This window comes from Hordeum vulgare, chromosome 2H, assembly GCF_904849725.1.
Source record: "Hordeum vulgare subsp. vulgare chromosome 2H, MorexV3_pseudomolecules_assembly, whole genome shotgun sequence".
Lineage (NCBI taxonomy): Eukaryota > Viridiplantae > Streptophyta > Magnoliopsida > Poales > Poaceae > Hordeum > Hordeum vulgare.
The window spans coordinates 25,578,048-25,598,558 of record NC_058519.1 but is presented as its reverse complement, the minus strand read 5'-3'; the positions used below and the strand labels follow the sequence as shown (position 1 = coordinate 25,598,558).

The 20,511-nt window shown below is 49.1% G+C and overlaps 1 protein-coding gene across 1 annotated transcript; it reads left to right on the top strand.

The window, feature by feature from the left end:
* Window positions 1–15,364: 15,364 nt before the first annotated feature.
* On the top strand, window positions 15,365–18,199 carry LOC123429353. The gene is made up of 3 exons (XM_045113398.1): window positions 15,365–15,856; window positions 15,992–16,307; window positions 18,159–18,199. The coding sequence occupies exons 1-3, from the start codon at window positions 15,365–15,367 to the stop codon at window positions 18,197–18,199; spliced, it is 849 nt and encodes a 282-aa protein (XP_044969333.1).
* The last annotated feature ends 2,312 nt before the right edge of the window (window positions 18,200–20,511 follow it).

Below are 20,511 nucleotides of genomic sequence, written 5' to 3'. Positions count from 1 at the left end.
CGGCATAAACGGAGACTAGCTAAAGGCGAGGTGACGATACGTGTTGGAAGTGTTTCCAAGGTTGATATGATCAAACGTCGCACACTCCCTCTATCATCGGGATTGGTGTTTGCGTTGAGCATGAACATGATTGGATCGTGTTTGTTGCAATACGATTATTCATTTAAAAGAATAATAGTTATTCTATTTGCTTGAATAATTACCCTCAATGGTTTATTGAATCTCGATCGTAGTGTTACACATGTTCATGATATTGGTGCCAAAAGATACGAGGTAATGATGATAGTACCACTTACTTGTGGCACTGCCGCTTGAGTCATGTTGGTATAAATTGCATGAAGAGGCTCCATGCTGATGGATCTTTATACTCACTTGATTTTGAATCACTAGTGACATGCAAATCATACCACATGAGCAAGGCCTTGTTTTCATTGAGATGAAAACAAGATAAGTAACTTGTTGGAAGTGATACATTTTGATGTATGTAGTCCAATGGGTGTTGAGGCACGCAGTGGATATCATTATGTTCTTACTTCAATGACGATTTGAGTAGATACAAGAGTATTTACTTAATGAACAACAAGTCTGAAATATTGAAAAGTTCAATTCTGTTTCGGAGTGAGGTTTGCCGTAACAAGAGGATAAACTGTCTACGATATGATCATAGAAATGAATATCTGAGTTACAAGTTTTGGTACACAGTTAAGACAATGTGGAAATTGTTTCGCAGTTCATGCCACCTGGAACATCATAGTGTGATGATGTGTCTGAACGTCATAGCCACACATTATTTGGTATGGTGCATGTTATGATGTCTCTTATCGAATTACCACTATCGTTTATGGGTTATGCATTAGAGATAACCGCATTCACTTTAAATAGGGCACCGCGTATTTCCGTTGAGATGACACAGTATAGACTGAGGTTTAGAGAAATATAAATTGTTGTTTCTTGAAAGTTTGGGGCTTCGACACTTATGTGGAAATTTTTCAGTCTGATAAGCTCGAACCCAAAGCGGATAAATGCATCTTCATAGGATATCCAAAACAGTTGGGTACATCTCCTATCTCAGATCCGAAAGCGAAGTCTTTGTTTCTATAAACGGATCCATTCTTGAGGAAAGGTTTCTCTCGAAAGAATTGAGTGGGAGGGTGGTAGAACTTGATGAGGTTACTGAACCATCACTTCAACCAGTGTGTAGGAGGGCGCAGGAAGTTGTTCCTGTGGCGCCTACACCAATTGAAGTGAAAGCTGATGATGGTGATCATCGAGCATCGGATCAAGTTACTACAAGGCTCGTAGGTTGACAAGGTCGCGTACTACTGCAGAGTGGTACGGTAACCCTGTCTTGGAGGTCATGTTGTTGAGCAACAGTGAACCTACGAGTTATGAAGAAAGCAATGGTGGGCCCGGATTCCGACAAATGGCTGGAGGCCATGAAATCCGAGAGAGGATCCATGTATGAAAACAAAGTGTAGAATTTGGAAGAACTACTTGATGGTCATAGGACTATTGAGTAAAGATGGATCTTCAAAAGGAAGACAGACGATGATGGTGATAAGTCACTATTAAGAAAAGCTCGACTTGTCGCAAAGATGTTTTCGACAAGATCAAACTGTTGACTATGATGAGACTTTCTCAGTCGTAGCGATGTTAAAAGTATGTTAGAATTATGTTAGTAGTTGCTGCATTATTTATGAAATATTGCATATAGGATGTCAAAACATTGTTTCCTCGATGGTTTCCTTGAGCAAACATTGCATGTGATACAACCAGGAGGTTTTGTCGATCCTAAACATACTAGCAAGTATGCAAGCTCCAGCGATCCTTCAATGGACTGGTGCAAGCATCTCGGAGTTGGAATATACACTTTGATGAGATGATCAAAGATTTTGGGTTTGTACAAGGTTTATGAGAAACTTGTATTTCCAAAGAAGTGAGTGGGAGCACTATAGAATTTCTGATAAGTATATGTGGTTGACATATTGTGGATCAGAAGTAATGTAGAATTTCTATAAAGCATACAAGGTTGTTTGAAAGGAGTTTTTCAAAGGAATACCCGGATTGCGCTACTTGAACGTTGAGCATCAAAGATCTATGGAGATAAATCGAAAGCGCTTAATAGAAGTTTCAACAAGATGCATGCCTTGACAAGTTTTTGAAGGAGTTCAAAATAGATCAGCAAAGGAGTTCTTGGTTGTGTTGTAAGGTGTGAATTTGAGTAAGACTCAAAAACCGACCACGGCAAAATAAAGAGAATAGACGAAGGTCGTCTTCTATGCCTTAGCCGTAGACTCTAAAGTATGCCATGCTGAGTACCGCACCTGATGTGTGCCTTGCAGCAAGTCTGTTAAGAGGTACACAGAGTGATCCAGGATTGAATCACTGATCAGCGGTCAAAGTTATCCTTAGTAACTAAATAGACTAAGGAATTTTTCTCGATTATGGAGGTGGTTAAAGAGTTTGTCGTAAAGGGTTACGTCGATGCAAGCTTTGACACTAATCCGAATAACTATGAGTAGTGAAACGGATTCGTATAGTAGAGTAGATATTTGGAGTATTTCCGAATAGCACATAGTAGCATCTATAAGATGACTGATGGGGTCATAGTCCTAGGGTAGGGTCATAGGCCTTCCATACAGGTCCTACCCAAGGACTACCCCACACAAAGGACAGGACCCTAAGTCTGCTCCGACTGAATTAAGGAATCCCCATCGTCCAGTCGGTGACAGGCCCCGAATCATCCAGTCAGAGACTAGCATTCGGAGGGCACCAGGCTAACCGACTGGATACACTCGGTACATCGTAACCTCTCTGGAGGGAAACTGCCGTACGTTTCCGGGTGTATTTATTATCATTTAGAGCATAGGTTACCTGTAACGTACGCATTCAATCGCCACTACTCCGCCCCTGAATCAGAACCGTTGTGGAGGGCAGCGCACTCTATATAAGCCGCCCCCCCCCCCCACTGGTAAAAGGGTTAGCAAATCATTGTATTCCATATTACACTCGGCAACAAGTTCCGAGAGCACTAAGACGTAGGGCTGTTACCTCCACCGTAGAGGGGCCTGAACTCATACAACCTCGCCGTAGCTAGGACTCTGCCCATCTCATTCGTACCCTACACATCTACTGTCAGGCTTATACCCACGACAGTTGGCGCCCACCGTGGGTCACGTCACGTCACGTCATGCGCGATCAGCAAAGACCACACAAGTTGGCTCCGGCCTGGGAAGGGCCTTTCATCATCTCCAAGGTGCTGAACAACGGAGCATACATACTCTACAACATTCAGAGGGAGACAGACGAGCCGCGCGCATGGAATGGGGATCTCCTCAAGCGCTTTTATACGTGATCGTCGACTGAAGCAGTGTAACGAACAAGTTTTGATGAAATAATATACAGCAGATTCAGTTTGTGCAGATTCAGAGTTCTTCCACAGTCCCAGACTCCGGTCACAAAAAAAAACTTAGTTGTGATCAAGAATCGCCTAAGTATTAACTTCCTCCGAGTGTGCACTACACGTCGCACTCGGGGACTTAGCTGTGATCAAGAATCACCTAAGTAATACCTTCCTCCGAGTGTGCACTAGACGTCGCACTCGGAGACTTAGCTGTGATCAAGAATCACCTAAGTAATAACTTCTTCCGAGTGTGCACTACACGTCGCACTCGGGAACTTAGCTGTGATCAAGAATCACCTAAGTACTAACTTCTTCCGAGTGTGCACTACACGTCGCACTCGGGGACTTAGCTGTGATCAAGAATCACCTAAGTAATAACTTCCTCCGAGTGTGCACTACACGTCGCACTCGGGGACTTAGCTGTGATCAAGAATCACCTAAGTAATAACTTCCTCCGAGTGTGCACTACACGTCGCACTCGGGGACTTAGCTGTGATCAAGAATCACCTCAGCACTAAACTTCTTCCGAGTGTGCACTACACGCCACACTCGGGGACTTAGCTGTGATCAAGAATCGCCTAAGTAATAACTTCCTCCGAGTGTGCGCTACATGTCGCACTCGGAGACTTAGCTGTGATCAAGAATCACCTACGTATTAATATTCTCCGAGTCTGCACTAAACGTCGCACTCGAAACAGCATTCAAACAAAAGACTAAATGCTTTCATTCCGATTCCAAAAGTCTAGAAAGGATAGCTAACTCGGTGCGGATCAAGCTTACCCACACCGATTTAAAAGTATCACAACCAACAGAAGTGGCAAGAGTACCTTACAGATAAACACTCGGCATAACGAGGATAAAGTTTTATTACGCGTCAGCTGGGCCGGCGCCAGGACTGGAGGGCTCCACGAAAGTGTCCAAGTCGATTCCGTCGGCGATGCGGGTAGCAGTCTCAAGGAACGTCTCCATGAAGTCTTCGAATCGAAGCTTCTTCGTGTTGGCGACCTTCAATGTCTTCAACTTATCTTCCCGCACCTCCTTGCAATGGACTCGGACCAAGGACAGCGCAACATCAGCACCGCAACGCGCTGCCGATTTCTTCCACGATTGCACTTGGCCCGGAATCTCCTCCAGTCGCGCCATCAAGGATTCCATCTCCTGCCGCGACTCGTCTTCCGGCCAAAGTTCCTTTTCAATTCGGCCAACGACTTCTCTCAGTCGTCCGATGAAAGGACTCACTTTGCCTACGCGGATATGCGCCCGGAGCAGATCCCGGTTGGCCTCCTCGCCGAGTGGCACGTTGTCCTAAATGGACCGCTCCACAGCCGCTGCTTCAGCTTCATCATCAACGCAAAAGTCTGCAACAAACGGGCATGCATACAATAAAAACCGAGTGTAACGCACACGGTACAAGCACTCGGCGAAACATGAGACTTACCAGCCAGACGAGTCATCATCTGCCCAACCCAGTCCTTCACATACTTCTCCTGAGCTATGCATCGTCTATTCTGGACAGCCATCTGATTCATGAGAACAGTCCTCTGTTTCCCCATTTTTTCCAACTCCTCCGTCAACACCTTGTTCGCCTCCCGAGCCTCCTCCAGGGACTTCTCTCGTCCATCCAGAGCATCCTTCATGCCAGCCATGGCGATCATAGCAGCATCAAGTTCACCAGCGAACTGGTTCCTCTCCGCTCTCAGGGCCTCATAGGCCGTCCCCATTTCACAAGTTTTCTGCCACCAAGAAACAAAGGACAATCAGCAAGTTTATCAGTTAACAGTGTAAGTTCTTCAGACCCCTGCCGACGCAAGCAGTCGACAGCGGTCTCGGGGACTACACCCAGTGGGTTCACTAAGAGTGACCCCACTGGCATGCACCTCAAGCAGGCCTGCCCTATTGAGATGCATGTTTTCACCTACGCCTCCGAGGCCAATACTACCCGACCTGAGTGCAACTTACTCTCGGGGACTCTTACCGCAAGTACACTCCGACTGCAACAAGTACTCGCACTCGGCGATCCTATCTACAGAAACAACCAAACTAAAGGCAAAATGTATAAAGACAACTGTCGGTGCAAGCACTCGACAGAAGTCTCGGGGACTACACCCACTGGGTTCACTCAGAGTGAACCCATTGCAAACAACACCAACACTCAGTGGGTTACACGAAAAAAGTAAGTACTTACTAGACCACTTACTCGGATATCATCGTGCAGCTCCAAGCTCTGCTGGTACAAGGCTGCAACGGAGTCATAAGCCCTCTTGGCTTCTCCAGCCATCAGCTCCGCCTGCACCATGGCCCCCTTGGCCGCTCCCACCTGCTCCTCCGGAAGACGCTGGATGCTGAATTCAGCATTCGACGAACCTGGAATGGTCGGAGGTTCTTGGGGCATCCCAAGGTCCGCCCCAGTCGGCTCCTCCCCCACCAGCACTGGTTCAGTCGGTGGCGGCGCTTCAGTCGGCGGGACGTCGACGGCGGGGGCAGCAACAGGAGGAGCAGCAGCCTCAAGGACAGGCTCCACGGCGAGGTCGGCTCTCCCCTGGTCGTCCTCGTCCAGGCAAATCGCCCCTGACAAGCCGAATGACATGACGTCTTAGAAAAATAAAGAAACAAGCCCTATGATAGAATTGGAGACGCGATGGGATAAAACACCCGACTCTCCTACAACGCACCTGGCTGGGACGAAACGACGTTGTCCGTGTCCATGGGGTCGTCCCCTTGGCGGGCCAGAGAGGTTGCAGAGGTAGCAACCCTGTCGAGTGAAATCCATTCGACCTATAAACAGGAGTTCACTCGGATAACAGAAAGAGCCGAAAGCTAGATACACTTACGTGGAGGTGACAGGGATAGCAACCCTCATTCGCGGCAGAGCCTTCCGAGGCTTGGGCCCACTCGGTTTGGGCGCCCTGGAAGACTAGCCCGCGGGCTCAGCGACGGCGTCCCTGGCCCTCTTGGTGCCTCGAACACTCGGGACCACCGGAGCGGTAGGCGGAGCACTCGACGACGCAGGAGGAGCTGAAGGGACAGCGGGCTCATGTCGGCGCTTGGTTCGATGCTCTGGCCGTGGAGGTGGCGAGTATTGCTCCTCATCCTCTTCCTCTTCCTCGCCGTCCTCCTCCTCCGACTCCCCGCTGTCGGAGACATATTCGGCGCTCTCCACGCTACCCTCCTGACTGCCTTCCTCCTCCGGATTCCCATTCGAGACGGGGGAGAACCAGTTGGTCCACGCCTGCATGAAGTTCAGTCGGAAACATTAGGCATCACACGGAGGTATAAGTAAACGACTAGAATTAAGACAGTTCAATGCACTCGCCTAGTGCCACTCACCTGATTCGGTGGAGGATGATCCGCGCTGTAAGGCTTCACTCGGCGAGCTCCTTTGGGGTTCTCACAGGGACCCGTGATTTGGAGCACCCACGAGGTCACCCTCTCCTCGGGCACGCCCACCACGTTGGTCCGAGTGGAATCTTCGGGCCCCGTGTAATGCCACATAGCATGGTCGCGAGCCTGCAGAGGCTGGATCCGCCGACCAAGGAAGACTTCTAGCAGGTCTATACCGGTGACCTCCCTCCTGACGACATCCACGAGTGCCTCAACCAAAGGCTGGATATCGTTCTTCTCGGCCTTCGAGAGCGCGAGCTGCTTAGGCGGGGCAGGCCGGTCTAGACTAAAAGGAGGCAGCCCAGTCGACGCATTCGTACAGGCGATGTCCTGGCAGTAGAACCACGTCGACTGCCAGTTCCTAACCGACTCACTCAACTGGAGAGCGGGATAGCTACTCCGACTCTTCTTCTGAAATCCTAAACCTCCGCAGAGCTGGAGGAGGTGAGTCTTATCATCCGACTGGCTAAGTCGTTTGATAGTCTGGGATCGGGCGGAGAAGATGTGTTTGAACAAACCCCAATGGGGGGGACAACCGATGAAGCACTCGCACAAAACAACAAAGGCAGAAAGATGGCGATGGCATTCGGAGGAAAGTGGTGAAGTTGGGCCCCGAAGTGATTCATGATGCCTTTAAAGAAGGGATGCGGGGGCAAAGAAAAACCTCTGTGAACATGGCTAAGGAGCAGGACGCGCTCCCCCTCCCGAGGCGCTGGCTCGACCTCGTCGTCCGCCGGCAGTCTCCACGACATATGCACGAGCATTCTATGCTCCACTAGCTCTAGCAGATCCCCCTCCGTCACCGTGGAGGGGAGGAAGTCTCCTTGGATCCAGCCCGCCGGCAGCGGCCGCTGTCGCCGTTGAGCAGGCGTCGCCGCCTTGTTCTTCTTCTTCCTCGCCTCCATCTTGCTGGTCTGACCCTTGGTCATGGAGGCGACGGCGAACCCTCGAAGGGGAGGAGAAGGAAGGAGCGTAGGAGCGCAGGGGGTGGCGAGGAGGACGGAGCAGGCGAGAGCGAAAGATTCGGCGAGCGTAACGGAGGAGCCTCGCCGCCCAGAGTTAAATAGAGTGACTGGGTCACTGGCGAATGGGCCCGAAATCTTATCCGCCTGACCGGCCGCGGCGATATCAGTGGAGGAGTTGAAGGCGCGAGAATCGAGGCGTCAGGCGCTACTCGAGCGCGCTGGCGTCATCCCCGCTGAGCGCGCGGAACCCGAAATTTGAGATCCCGGAAAATCCACCGCTGTCAGTTGACCGGTCGCGTCAAAAGATTCTGCAGAAACACTCGGTTCCCGACAGTCGGTTTCGCAAGCACTTCCACTCGGATCGCTGGTCAGGAAAGATAAAATGGATAGAGGCAAGCAACACCCAAGCCGAATCTAGTCCAGTCGGACCTGAACCTCAAGCACAGCTTTGGCGTTTAAACCCCAATCCATTCGGGGACTAATGATGGGGTCATAGTCCTAGGGTAGGGTCATAGGCCTTCCACACAGGTCCTACTCAAGGACTACCCCACACAAAGGACAGGACCCTAAGTCTGCTCCGACTGAATTAAGGAATCCCCATCGTCCAGTCGGTGACAGGCCCCGAATCATCCACTCAGAGACTAGCATTCGGAGGGCACCAGGCTAACCGACTGGATATACTCGGTACATCGTAACCTCTCTAGAGGGAAACTGCCGTACGTTTCCGGGTGTATTTATTAGCATTTAGAGCATACGTTACCTGTAACGTACGCATTCAATCGCCACTACTCCACCCCTGAATCAGAACCGTTGTGGAGGGCAGCGCACTCTATATAAGCCGCCCTCCCCCACTGGTAAAAGGGTTAGCAAATCATTGTATTCCATATTACACTCGGCAACAAGTTCCGAGAGCACTGAGACGTAGGGCTGTTACCTCCACCGTAGAGGGACCTGAACTCATACAACCTCGCCGTAGCTAGGACTCTGCCCATCTCATTCGTACCCTACACATCTACTGTCAGGCTTATACCCACGACAATGACATAAAGATTTGCAAAGAACACACGGATCTGAAAGTTTCAGAACCGTTGACTAAAACCTCTCTCACGTGCAAGACGTGATGAGACCCCATAACTATATGGGTGTTGGATTCGTTTTAATCACATGGTGATGTGAACTAGATTATTGACTCTAGTGCAAGTAGGAGACTGTTGGAAATATGCCCTAGAGGCAATAATAAATTAGTTATTATTATATTTCTTTGTTCATGATAATCGTTTATTATCCATGCTATAATTGTATTGATTGGAAACATAGTGCATGTGTGGATACATAGACAAAACACTCTCCCTAGTAAGCCTCTAGTTGACTAGCTCGTTGATCAAAGATGGTCAAGGTTTCCTGACCATAGGCAAGTGTTGTCACTTGATAATGGGATCACATCATTAGGAGAATCATGTGATGGACTAGAACCAAACTAATAGACGTAGCATGTTGATCGTGTCATTTTGTTGCTACTGTTTTCTGCGTCTCAAGTATTTGTTCCTATGACCATGAGATCATATAACTCACTGACACCGGAGGAATGCTTTGTGTGTATCAAACGTCGCAACGTAACTGGGTGACTATAAAGATGCTCTACAGGTATCTCCGAAGGTGTTCGTTGAGTTAGTATGGATCAAGACTGGGATTTGTCACTTCGTATGACGGAGAGGTATCTCGGGGCCCACTCCGTAATACAACATCACACACAAGCCTTGCAAGCAATGTGACTTAGTGTAAGTTGCGGGATCTTGTATTACGGAACGAGTAAAGAGACTTGCCGGTAAACGAGATTGAAATAGGTATGCGGATACTGACGATCGAATCTCAGGCAAGTAACATACCGAAGGACAGAGGGAATGAAATACGGGATTATATGAATCCTTGGCACTGAGGTTCAAACGATAAGATCTTCGTAGAATATGTAGGATACAATATGGGCATCCAGGTCCCGCTATTGGATATTGACCGAGGAGTCACTCGGGTCATGTCTACATAGTTCCCGAACCCACAGGGTCTGCACACTTAAGGTTCGACGTTGTTTTATGCGTATTTGAGTTATATGGTTGGTTACCGAATGTTGTTCGGAGTCCCAGATGAGATCACGGACGTCACGAGGGTTTCCGGAATGGTCCGGAAACGAAGATTGATATATAGGATGACCTCATTTTGTTACCGGAAGGTTTTCGTGCATTACCGGAAAAGTTTCGGGCTCATCGGTAGTGTACTGGGAGTGCCGGGAGGGGTGCCGGGGACCATCAGGAGGGGTGTCACGCCCCAAGGGGTCTCATGGGCTATGGGAAGAGATAAACCAGCCCCTAGTGGGCTGGAATAAGTTCCCACTAAGGCCCATAAGGTTTGAGAAGGAAAAAACACAAGGTGGAAAGAGTTTCCAAGTGGGAAGGTGGAATCCTACTCCAAGTAGGATTGGAGTAGGACTCCTCCACCTCCAATTTTGGCCAAACCTTTAGGTTTTGAGGCTGCCTCCTCCCCTCCCTCCCTCCTATATATAGTGGGATTTTAGGGCTGATTTGAGACAACTTTTGCGACGGCAGCCCGACCACATACCTCCACGGTTTTACCTCTAGATCGCGTTTCTGCGGAGCTCGGGCGGAGCCCTACTGAGATTAGATCACCACCAACCTCCGGAGCGCTGTCACGCTGCCGGAGAACTCATCTGCCTCTCCGTCTCTCTTGCTGGATCAAGAATGCCGAGATCATCGTCGAGCTGTACGTGTGCTGAACGCGGAGGTGCCGTCCGTTCGGCACTAGATCGGAGCGGATCGTGGGACGGATCGCGGGACGGTTCGTGGGACGGTTCGCGGGGCGGATCGAGGGACGTGAGGACGTTCCACTACATCAACCGCGTTTCTTAACGCTTCTGCTGTGCGATCTACAAGGGTACGTAGATCGGAAATTCCCTCTCGTAGATGGACATTACCATGATAGGTCTTCGTGCGCGTAGGAAATTTTTTGTTTCCCATGCGACGTTCCCCAACAACTGCGGCCATGATTGGCGGGAGGCCGAAGTCGGGCTAGGCATCACTCGCCGGCGGCGCGCTTTATTGCCAGAGAAGAGGAAGAAGAAGGTGGGGGAAAGGAAGAAGGCTCGGGCCGGGGCTCGTTGATGAGCATGAGCATACTTATCTCGATAAGCTCTCGATCCCGCCCACATGTGAATAAGTGGTGGGTTCCATGTTAATGTGAATAACTGATGGGTCCCGCGTGTCATACCTCAAATCGTTAATCCCTTGTGTTTTGCATTTCATTGTTAACAAGGGCCATATCGCATTGAAGCCACAGTTGGCTTTAAAGATGTCGCACGAAAGGTATTTTCGTCAACTACACCATACTCCATCTAATTCACGTTGAAGGTGTCACACGAGAGCTATTGACCCATGTCATACATGCATGATGTGGATTGCATGGGAAAATGTCAAACATAGGGTAAAACAATAACAATCCATTCTTGCCAATTTTTCAAATTTATCAAAATTTATGGTGCCAAATCAATATCGTCAGATTTACCATGATATATATCATCAGGAGCAATCCAATCTACCTTTCCTATACATAAAAAACATATAGTTCTTTTTAGCAACAATTATTTAGATACAGAGGGAGTAGGAGAAAAGGTAACAAAATACTTGCATATGCTGATCGAACAGTAAATCAGATCCTGCGCAGCCGATCGAAAATACATAGATAGGTAAACAGATGAGTCGCGAGCGGCCGGGTTCGGTTATATCGACAATAAATAGTCTACTAGCCTAGACCCTTCCGGATTGCCGAGTTCCCACTCTCCGACGACAAACACGAGCACAGCCCCGGCACACGAGCCGAGGACGGCGGCTACGATCCCGACGACCAACGCGGCGACAGTCAGTCTGCTGGTTTCAGGTGAGTTGTCGTGGAAATTGATCAGGACCATGGCGATGGCAATGAGCGGCAAGGCGAGGACGGCCAGAAGCACGATGACCGTGCACCTGCCGCACTCGTCAGGCTCCGCTGCCGCCTCCACGAGCTGGTCGTGTAGGAAACTCGGCGGGTTCTCCACGTCGTTGGCCATTGTGCGTCGTTCTAGCTGGCTTGTCGATCGTAAGTCGGTCCCGTCGACAGTCCGGCCCTGGCGTGTAGAAGACGATGCTACTGTATTTGTTGTGCTGGAGATATATATATTGAGCTAACTACTGTAAGCCGCGTCAGCTTCGGTTTGAAACTTCGTTGCACGTAATCGTAACGGACAACGAACACATGCAAGGACGTACGTAAGGCGATCGTATCTACTCAAGAGTTCTACTCCCACCGTAAGGCGACAAGTGCAGCCCCACCCCCAATCGGAGGTAGCGATCTGCAAAAAGGTTGATGTACTCCGACATCTTTGGATCTTGATCTGGCGGCAACACCCGTCACGGCACCGTTTTCTTTTTTAAAGGCGCTAGGGCTTAGGCAAGGCGAAATCCATGCTCGGCTTGTCCATGCTGGCAGCGGCAACACCCGCGGATGTCGTTTTTCTTTCTGAAAACGCTGTCATGGCCTTTCTCGGTGCTCCCCTTCGAACATCAAGGTAAACCCTAGGTCCGGTTCTTCCGATCAGAGATGACGTCACGGCACCGTTTTCTTTTTTAAAGACGCTATCTTACTAGCTCGTGGTGTCCCGTGTTGATATTAAAGATGTTCGACGTCCCATTGTTTTGGCGTGCTCCGCTAGTTTTTTGTTTCGTGGGTGGGTTAGTTGTGTCCTTCACCCTGTTCAGGCTAAGCACCCGTCTCTCTCTCTCTTCTTCGGACACCATGGTCATGTCTTTTTGCGTTTATGTCATGTGTTGTATTTTTTATTATATGCATTCTACTTTCTTCTGTCAATGAGATACAGAAGCTTTGCATATTTGTAAATAAAAATTCATTATGGACTACACACGACGCAAAACGAATAAACCTATACTTTAAACTATGTCTATATACATCTGTATGTACTCCGTAGTAAAATGTTTAAAAATACTTATATTTAGGGCAGTACTAGGCGCGTGCCGGGCCAAATGTACGATTCCGTGGATTGTAGCCGTCCGATGCACTCTGTCGTCTTCCTCGTCGCCTTTCGCTGTCGTCACTGGTCGTCCTCGTGGCCGGTCAAGGCTGTCACCGTGGTCCTCACCACTGGCTTCACACATGCGACAGTTGCACGTCGCGGTTGCAGCTCCACGCAACGATGGTTGTAGCTCTGATGGTGACGGTCGCAGCTTCGATGAAGATGGTTGTAGCTCCGACGGAGATGGCCTCATGATAGCAACTCCGGTGGCGGTGGCGTCGAGTGGTTGTCCGATGCTTGTGTTGGTTACAGCAAAAGAACTTGCCGGTTGTAACTTTTTTATCATGGACGTAACTCCGTCGTGTAGATGCTCGACTGTTCCAGGAAAAAAAGGATGTCGGATGTAGCAAATTGATACAATGGTTATAGCATTTTCCCGTCACGGGTCGCAGCTCAGTCCTGATGGATGTAGCAAAGTGTGATGACGATTATAGCAAAACTGCGATGCCACTGTGTGCTGTAACAAAATGTGATGCCGATTGTAGTAAAATATGATACTGTTGTAGCAAAATGTGATGACGATTGTAGTAAAATGTGATACCTGTTGTAGCAAAATGCAATGCCAGTTGAAGCATGTAGCAAAAACCGTGTCGTTAGTTTTTTGCTGGGAGCAGCGCCGCCCCGTCCTCGTCGCGCTTGCCGGCGATGGCGCCACCCACACTTGTCGAGCCCGTTGCTCCCGGTAGCTGCGCTTGTCGACCACGTCCGCCCATGCTCACCGACCATCCGCGGGAAGGAAGTGGGCCGCATCACACGAGAGAAGTGTGGAACCCCGACGAATACCACGCGGTCATCAGGTGCACAAAAAGGAGAGGGAGCAGCAATGCGAGAAGTGTGGAACCTGTCTGCAGAGAAGAAGTTCGGGTACACAGGGAATGACTGGTTGCTGGTCTTACTTGACTCCGCCAACGAGAATAACCGTGCAAAAACCCTGCTGCTGTCTGGCGCTAGTGGCACTTGCGGGAAGATTGCATTAGGAGTGAGGGCAAACAAACAATCACATCCTCAATGCCGTTTCTTGAGAAATACGAGGAGGAAATAAGAATGGCGGAATCCCTTGATGGCCAGGCAGACCGCAAAGCGAGTTCAGGCAAGGAAATCCACACTAAAAACCAGAATGAATCCGGCTACCCACTTGTCCCCTCCTGGTTGTGGCACTGTAAAATTGAACACGACGCTGCCTTTGCAGCAGAGACAGGAGTGAGATCGACGGGGGTTGTCGCCAGAGATCACTACGGCATAGTTCTTCTGTCTTCTTGTAAAGGGATGCCAACATGTAGCAGCTCTGAGGAAGCTGAGTCTAGAGCTTGCCCTGTTTGGACTGCAGCAATTGGCTGGGATCTATAAGGGTCAGGTAATCCTAGAGATGGACAATCAAATGACTGCTAAAGAGTTGGACCCGCAGACTCCCACGAGGTCTCACTGTTATGACCTAATCATGGATATGAAGCAAGCAATGGATGGTTTGTTTGAGTGCCAAGTTAGATGTGTGATCCGGGGGAGCAACATTTTGGCGCATGGTCTTGCTGTACTACACATGAGTAGTGGCGATCAAGCACTGATGTATGACGTACCAACTAGTCTTCGTCCTCTGAAATTAACTGAATGTACTAGTCCTTCTGGGCGTGTCGATCAGTGACTGGACGTGTCGATCTACTTGTCCATCCATACAATCACACTCTTCATTTTTTTCGTTACACTTGCACGTGATTGATAGAGAAGAAAATAAAATAAAATAATAAATAATGAAAAGAAAAAGGCGGTCCGGGATGGGCTGCGTCCTACGTCACAGACTGAACGGGCGTGACCGGATGCGTGTGTGAGTCCTCATATCCTTCCTATATTTGAGATGCGTATGGAGGTTCACGGACAGATCAAACGTTTAAGGACGATATGACGGGTCTGATTGAGTCACTTTTTTCTTTCCGCTTCTCTCCGGTTACTACCGGACGCGTTTACGGGCTTACAAGGGATCGTTTGAGCTGTCCGGTTGTAGATTCTATAAGCTCGCTCCTCACCATCGTCTCACGCTCTTACTGCCTCTGCCTCTTCATCGGCCTGCTTGGTGGCGTACGTGCGGCGCGCCGGGACAGGGCAAGGAGAGTGAGCTATTCCGGCCGTCGCTTCACCGTGCCGGCGAAGGAGCATCGCTGCCGGCCGCCGCCGCGGGGAAGGGACTCGTGCGGGCCTGGAGCTGTGCGGGCCTGTGCGAAACCAGGATTGAATAGAGGGACACCGCGGTAGGCTGGGCCAAGGAAACGGCCCGCAAACCCACCTCGTGCGCAAAGAAAAAGCCCATGACGGCGGCGATGATGCCTGGCACCTTGAAATACCTCCGCCTTGGCGCCCAACGTAACCGCCCCAACCAACAGCAACAGCTTCCCTCGCCGGAGTCCCCAACAAACCAAGAACCCCCGGCCCTCGCCCTCCCTCCACCGCCACCGCGCAGCAGCCCACCGCCTCCGCCCTCCACCGCCTGCGACGATGGACCAGTTCCACGACGGTCACCACGTGAGGCTGCGGAGCCGCGTGCAGCGCACCTACCTCCACGCAGCCGACGACGGGGTGGGCGTCACGCTCCACGAGCGCCGCGCCTCCATGAACGCGGCGTGGGCGGTGCACATCTACGACGGCGACGACGGCCTGTACCTGCTCCTCCACAGCGCCGCCTACGGCCGCTACCTCGCCGCCACGGCCACGCCGGCGAGGTTCGGGCACCGCGGCCTCCGCGCGGAGCTGCGCGACTACGACCAGCCTCAGGTGGAGGCCATCATGTGGCGGGCCGTCGGGTCGGGCTTCGGGGACGACCTCGTCCTGCTCCGCAACGTCAGCGGCCCCTACCTCCGCGCCAACGGCAGGTACCTCCGCTGGAACACCGGCGTCAGCGTCGACTACAGAGCCAGCTCCATGATGTACTGGATCGTCGAGCCCATCACCGCCAGAGAGGACATGCCTGCCCTTCCTGCCCCGCCTCCGGTGAGTTCAGTTCGCCATGGCCGACCCGCTTCTTCTTGAATTGCTTTCGGCGATTGAGCGAATTCTTCCTGAACCGTAGCTCAGTTCTGTTCTTGCCAAATTTGATCTCCTGAACATACCCATGGTTCTTTGCAGAATCCCCCATACATATACCTCCCCCTCACGTTCATGTATCTGGACCTGGAGCCGGAACGGCTGATCCGGTTCGTGCGGGCGCTCGACGACGGGCACTACCCCGAGGACGAAGGCTGGAGCCAGTTCTGGTTCAGGGGGAGCTCCGCGTTCCGCCTGAGGGACGACCTGGGGTTCCTCGTCGCCGCCGGCGTGTACTACCGGAACATAGCCATGTGCGTCCGAGCGGGCCGCTACGGGAGGCTGACCCCGCTCGTCGTCGACCTGCCAGACGGTGGCGAGACCCTCGAAATCGTCGTCCTCATGGCTAACACCCCTGGTGAGTGAGACCCTCTCTTCATGCCCCCAATTTCCTGACTTAAAACCTGACTGAAAATCGGTAGTCTTTGACTGAACTTTGTTCAGATTTTGGTGCAGATGCTACTCATCTTTTTAGGTTTATTACATTAGTGGGGTGCTTATCTACTTTTCTTACTGAAGCTGTTACAGTATGACAAAAAGGTTACTGAAATTGTTCTAGTCTGAAAACAGTTAACTGAATCTGTTCATGACTGGAACTGTCATGGTGACAAGAACTGAAAACCGATGGTCTTTGATCGAATTTAGTCAAGATCTTTTTAGGTTTACTTTAGTAGGGTGCAAATCTACTTGTCTTACTGAAGCTCTTACAGTATGACAAAAAGGTTACTGAAATTGTTCTAGTCTGAAAACAGTTAACTGAATCTGTTCAATTTCTGAATCTGTCCTGGTGACATGAACTGAAAACCGATGGTCTTTGATCTAATTTAGTCAATATCCTTTTGGGTTTACTTTAGTGGAGTGCTAATCTACTTGTCTTACTGAAGCTTTTGCTGAAATTTCTCTAATCTGGAAAACAGTTTACTGAAATTGTTGTATTCTGAAAAATAGTTAACTGAATCTTTTCAAGTCTGAACCTGTTAGGTGTTGGGAATTGTCTGCAACTGCTGTAATATTGTAGATAAGTAAATGAGCCCTAACAGAGAAGATGGTGATATCATGTTGAATAAATTGAGGTTCCATCAATAGTAAATAAATCTCGTTTCTGCACATGAGCTGCAATCTTGGTCTTGTTATTCTTTCTATTTTGCAATAATCTTGTTTCTGCACATGAGCTGCACATGAGCCTTAACCGATGGTCTTTGATTGATTTTGTCAAGATATTTTTGGGTTTACTTTATTGGGGTCCATCTACTTGTCTTACTGAAGCTTTTACTAAAATTGCTCTAATCTGAAAAACGGTTTACTGAAATTGTTGTATTCTGAAAAATAGTTAACTGAATGTTTTCAAGTCTTAAACTGTTAGGTGTCGGGAATTGTCTGCAACTGCTGTAATCATGTAGATAAGTAAAGGATGGTCTCTCGCAGGTTTAGCAACTTGAAATCCCAATCAGTTGGTTCACCTCTTTTAGGCCTTAACAGAGAAGACGGTGATATCATGTTGAATAACCTGTGAACAAAATAAATCTTGTTTCTGCACATGAGCTGTATTCAGGTTTTATACATGAGTAATGAGTTGCAATCTTGGTCTTGTTATTCTTTCTGTTTTGCAAAGACGCTGAGATTTAAATTGTTCATCTGGTTTCCTGCTGACCTTGTTTGTATAGAAATGTACTGTTGTTCTTGAGATCACTTATGAACACTGCTGACATGTGTTGGTTTAGATCTATTTTTGCTGCATGAACATAATATTTATGGTCTTACTTTCGTCAAGTGCTAACCTCACCATGCTTGAAAAAATATATTAGCATTCGTTTCTTAGGACTTGGGAGCTGTCTGAAACTGTGGTTGTCCTGTAGAAAGGTAAACAAGAGTTGGAATGTAGCTAGTAGGTGCCATGTGGATTTATCAGTCTGTGGACGCATGGTAGAAGATGGTCTAAAGCCCATTTCTGTCCTTGATTCAGATAATTCAATAACATCTGCTACTAGTAGAAATTATGGAAGCTAAAAATTGAAATTAAGTTCAGTCATCTCATTTCACCTTTGCAGAGAAGATACTAATTTTCTGACCTGTGAATAAAATTTCTTACAATAGTGCATAAAATCTTTAGTTACTTGCACATTATATTGTTTCACGTTTTTTTTCTTCTTGATCTTGTTATTGATTGTTGGTCTGCCGCTTAATTGGCTCATAATTTCTGCTAATTCAGCCTACAATGAGCTGCGACACCCGGATGTCGATGCGGAGTAGAGGAAGATCAGAGCCAGAGTCCTGAAAGTTCACCTGTCCACAAGTTTCGCCGCCTGGACGACAGCAGAACTGGAGGCCTACTTTTGCCTATAGATAGATAGATATATGTTCAGGAAACTCTCTGTTTCTTCTGCTAGCGAAACTTGCTCCGTCCTGGATTCAGAACTGCTGAGAGTATTGTGTCCAATGGCTGAACTATTTTGGAAGTCGTTGCAGTGTCGCTATTCTGACATTCATCTCCGAGATGTGATTTCTGGTGTATTCGGAAACGAAGCATTTCAAAGTAGGGGTTATTGCAATGAGTTGTCGATCCTGCGATATGTTTTTATCATGCATTCCGCATCACTGGAAAATGCAGTGGTTTTGACAATGAGTTTATGTTCCTGCATTCATTTTTACACTATGCATTTTGCGCACAAATGAAAATTCTGAGATCTATTGATCGTGTTTTTAGTTGTGCTGCCTTGGGTGTTTAGAGTCCTTAATTCCTGACCTGCACATACCATGAAGAACTGTGGCCATGAGTAAAGCGAAAAGGCCTTATGATAGAGTTGTGCGAAGCTTTTAAAAAAAGATGTGATAGCACACTGGAACTTCCCATAGATTCATACAAGTTTCCAGATCCAGATGTGCAGTCATGCCAACACGGCGAAGCGAAAGCATTTTCATACACAACAATGTCGCCTCAGGATCACAACTCATGCAAAACCCACACACGGCAGGGATAGAATCAATCTTTCTTTTATACTCCCGAGATAAAACAATCTTTCTTTTATGCATTCACGGAGTAGATAGATACTGAAGACCTATCCCCTCCCGACTTGAGGGAGACCGATATCCGCACGGGGGTCACACCCTGGGAAAACCTACATATAGATGGGATCGCCAAACCCTAACAGCAAATCAGCACTCGAAAGTCCTGAGCCGCCTGATCCTGGTCGAAGCTTGCCTGCCCCAATGTCGTCTAAGCCGTCGTCGTCCGCAGGTGGTGGGGGTGATCATGGGGGAACCGGTGAGGTTCCTACCCACCCGAAGCCACCGTGCGAGCGCGCCATGGTTACGTCTAGGGCGGGGAGGAGCGGCGATCACGGGCTGCGCCAAGGAGAGGAGGAAGATAGCAACTGGGATACTCCAAGATCTAGGAACGGTCTGCCGTCGCCAAACGAAGCACAGATCGGGGGTGAAGTGGTCATGGATGATGTGGCCTTCGTCGTCGTGGATTTTGAGGAGGAAGAAGATGAACTAGAGGAAGCGGAAAGATGGAATATGTTGGGTCTATACCGAGCACAGAAGTGTCCGAGTGCCAAGACCTTGTCTAACCACTTTGAAAAGATGTGGCAGCTGAGAACTGGGGTGGAATTCAAGCCTTTGGAGAGTAATCACTTCGTGATCAAGCTCTTCTCCGAAGGAGACTTCAATTTTGTGGGTAGGGGAGGGCCGTGGATATATGATGGCAATGCCTTGCTGGTAGCCCCGTTTGATGGTGAGGCAAGACCGTCTGAATCTATCCTTGATTCTGTTCCAATATGGGTGCGGGTGTTTGATGTCCCTTGGAAAAAACAGACTAGGGTGTATGGCAAAGCTATAGGAGGAACCTTGGGAGAAGTTCTGGAAGTGGATGCACCAGAGTCAGGCCATGCAATGAACGAGTTTTTGCGGATCAGAGTGAAGCTACCGTATAATAGGAGGTTGCAAAAGGAGGTTATCTTGGAATATAAAGTGCAAGGGAACGTCAAACGAAGTGTCTTCCAGCTAAAATATGAACGTGTTCCACACTTCTGCTTCCATTGTGGTTTTATGGGACATGATAAGCTCGCCTGTGAGAAGAAGCTCCTGGGTCTCCCCTCGAAGGCCTACGACTCTACACTCCGCTGCTCCCCCTATAAAAAGTTTGAGCATAGGACAGCATACACTCCCTCGCCGGGTCAGCCACGTGCGAGACGGGGGAATGAGTTTCTCTTTTGGTAGTGCCGGGTCGGCGACTAACGTCGAACATCTCGGTTCTAGTGGTAGTAATAAGCTAAATGAGGAAGCTGGTATCCCACAGAGAGTTGATGCTCATGATAACTTTGAGCAAGGGGAAATTCCTGGCTCGGATGACGCTGACCAGACCCTGGCGAAGGAGGTGGATAACATGAATTTACACCTTCAGAAGGAGAAAGCGGAGTGCAGCCAGAAGAACCGGATGGATGTATACTTCAATGCTAAAGCTCCTATTACAGGTGGTGGGGAAGGGTGCAAACAAAGGAAGAAGAAGAGTGGGGTACCAAAAAAGGTGCCGGGAGGGAGAAGACCGGGCAACCTTGTAATCA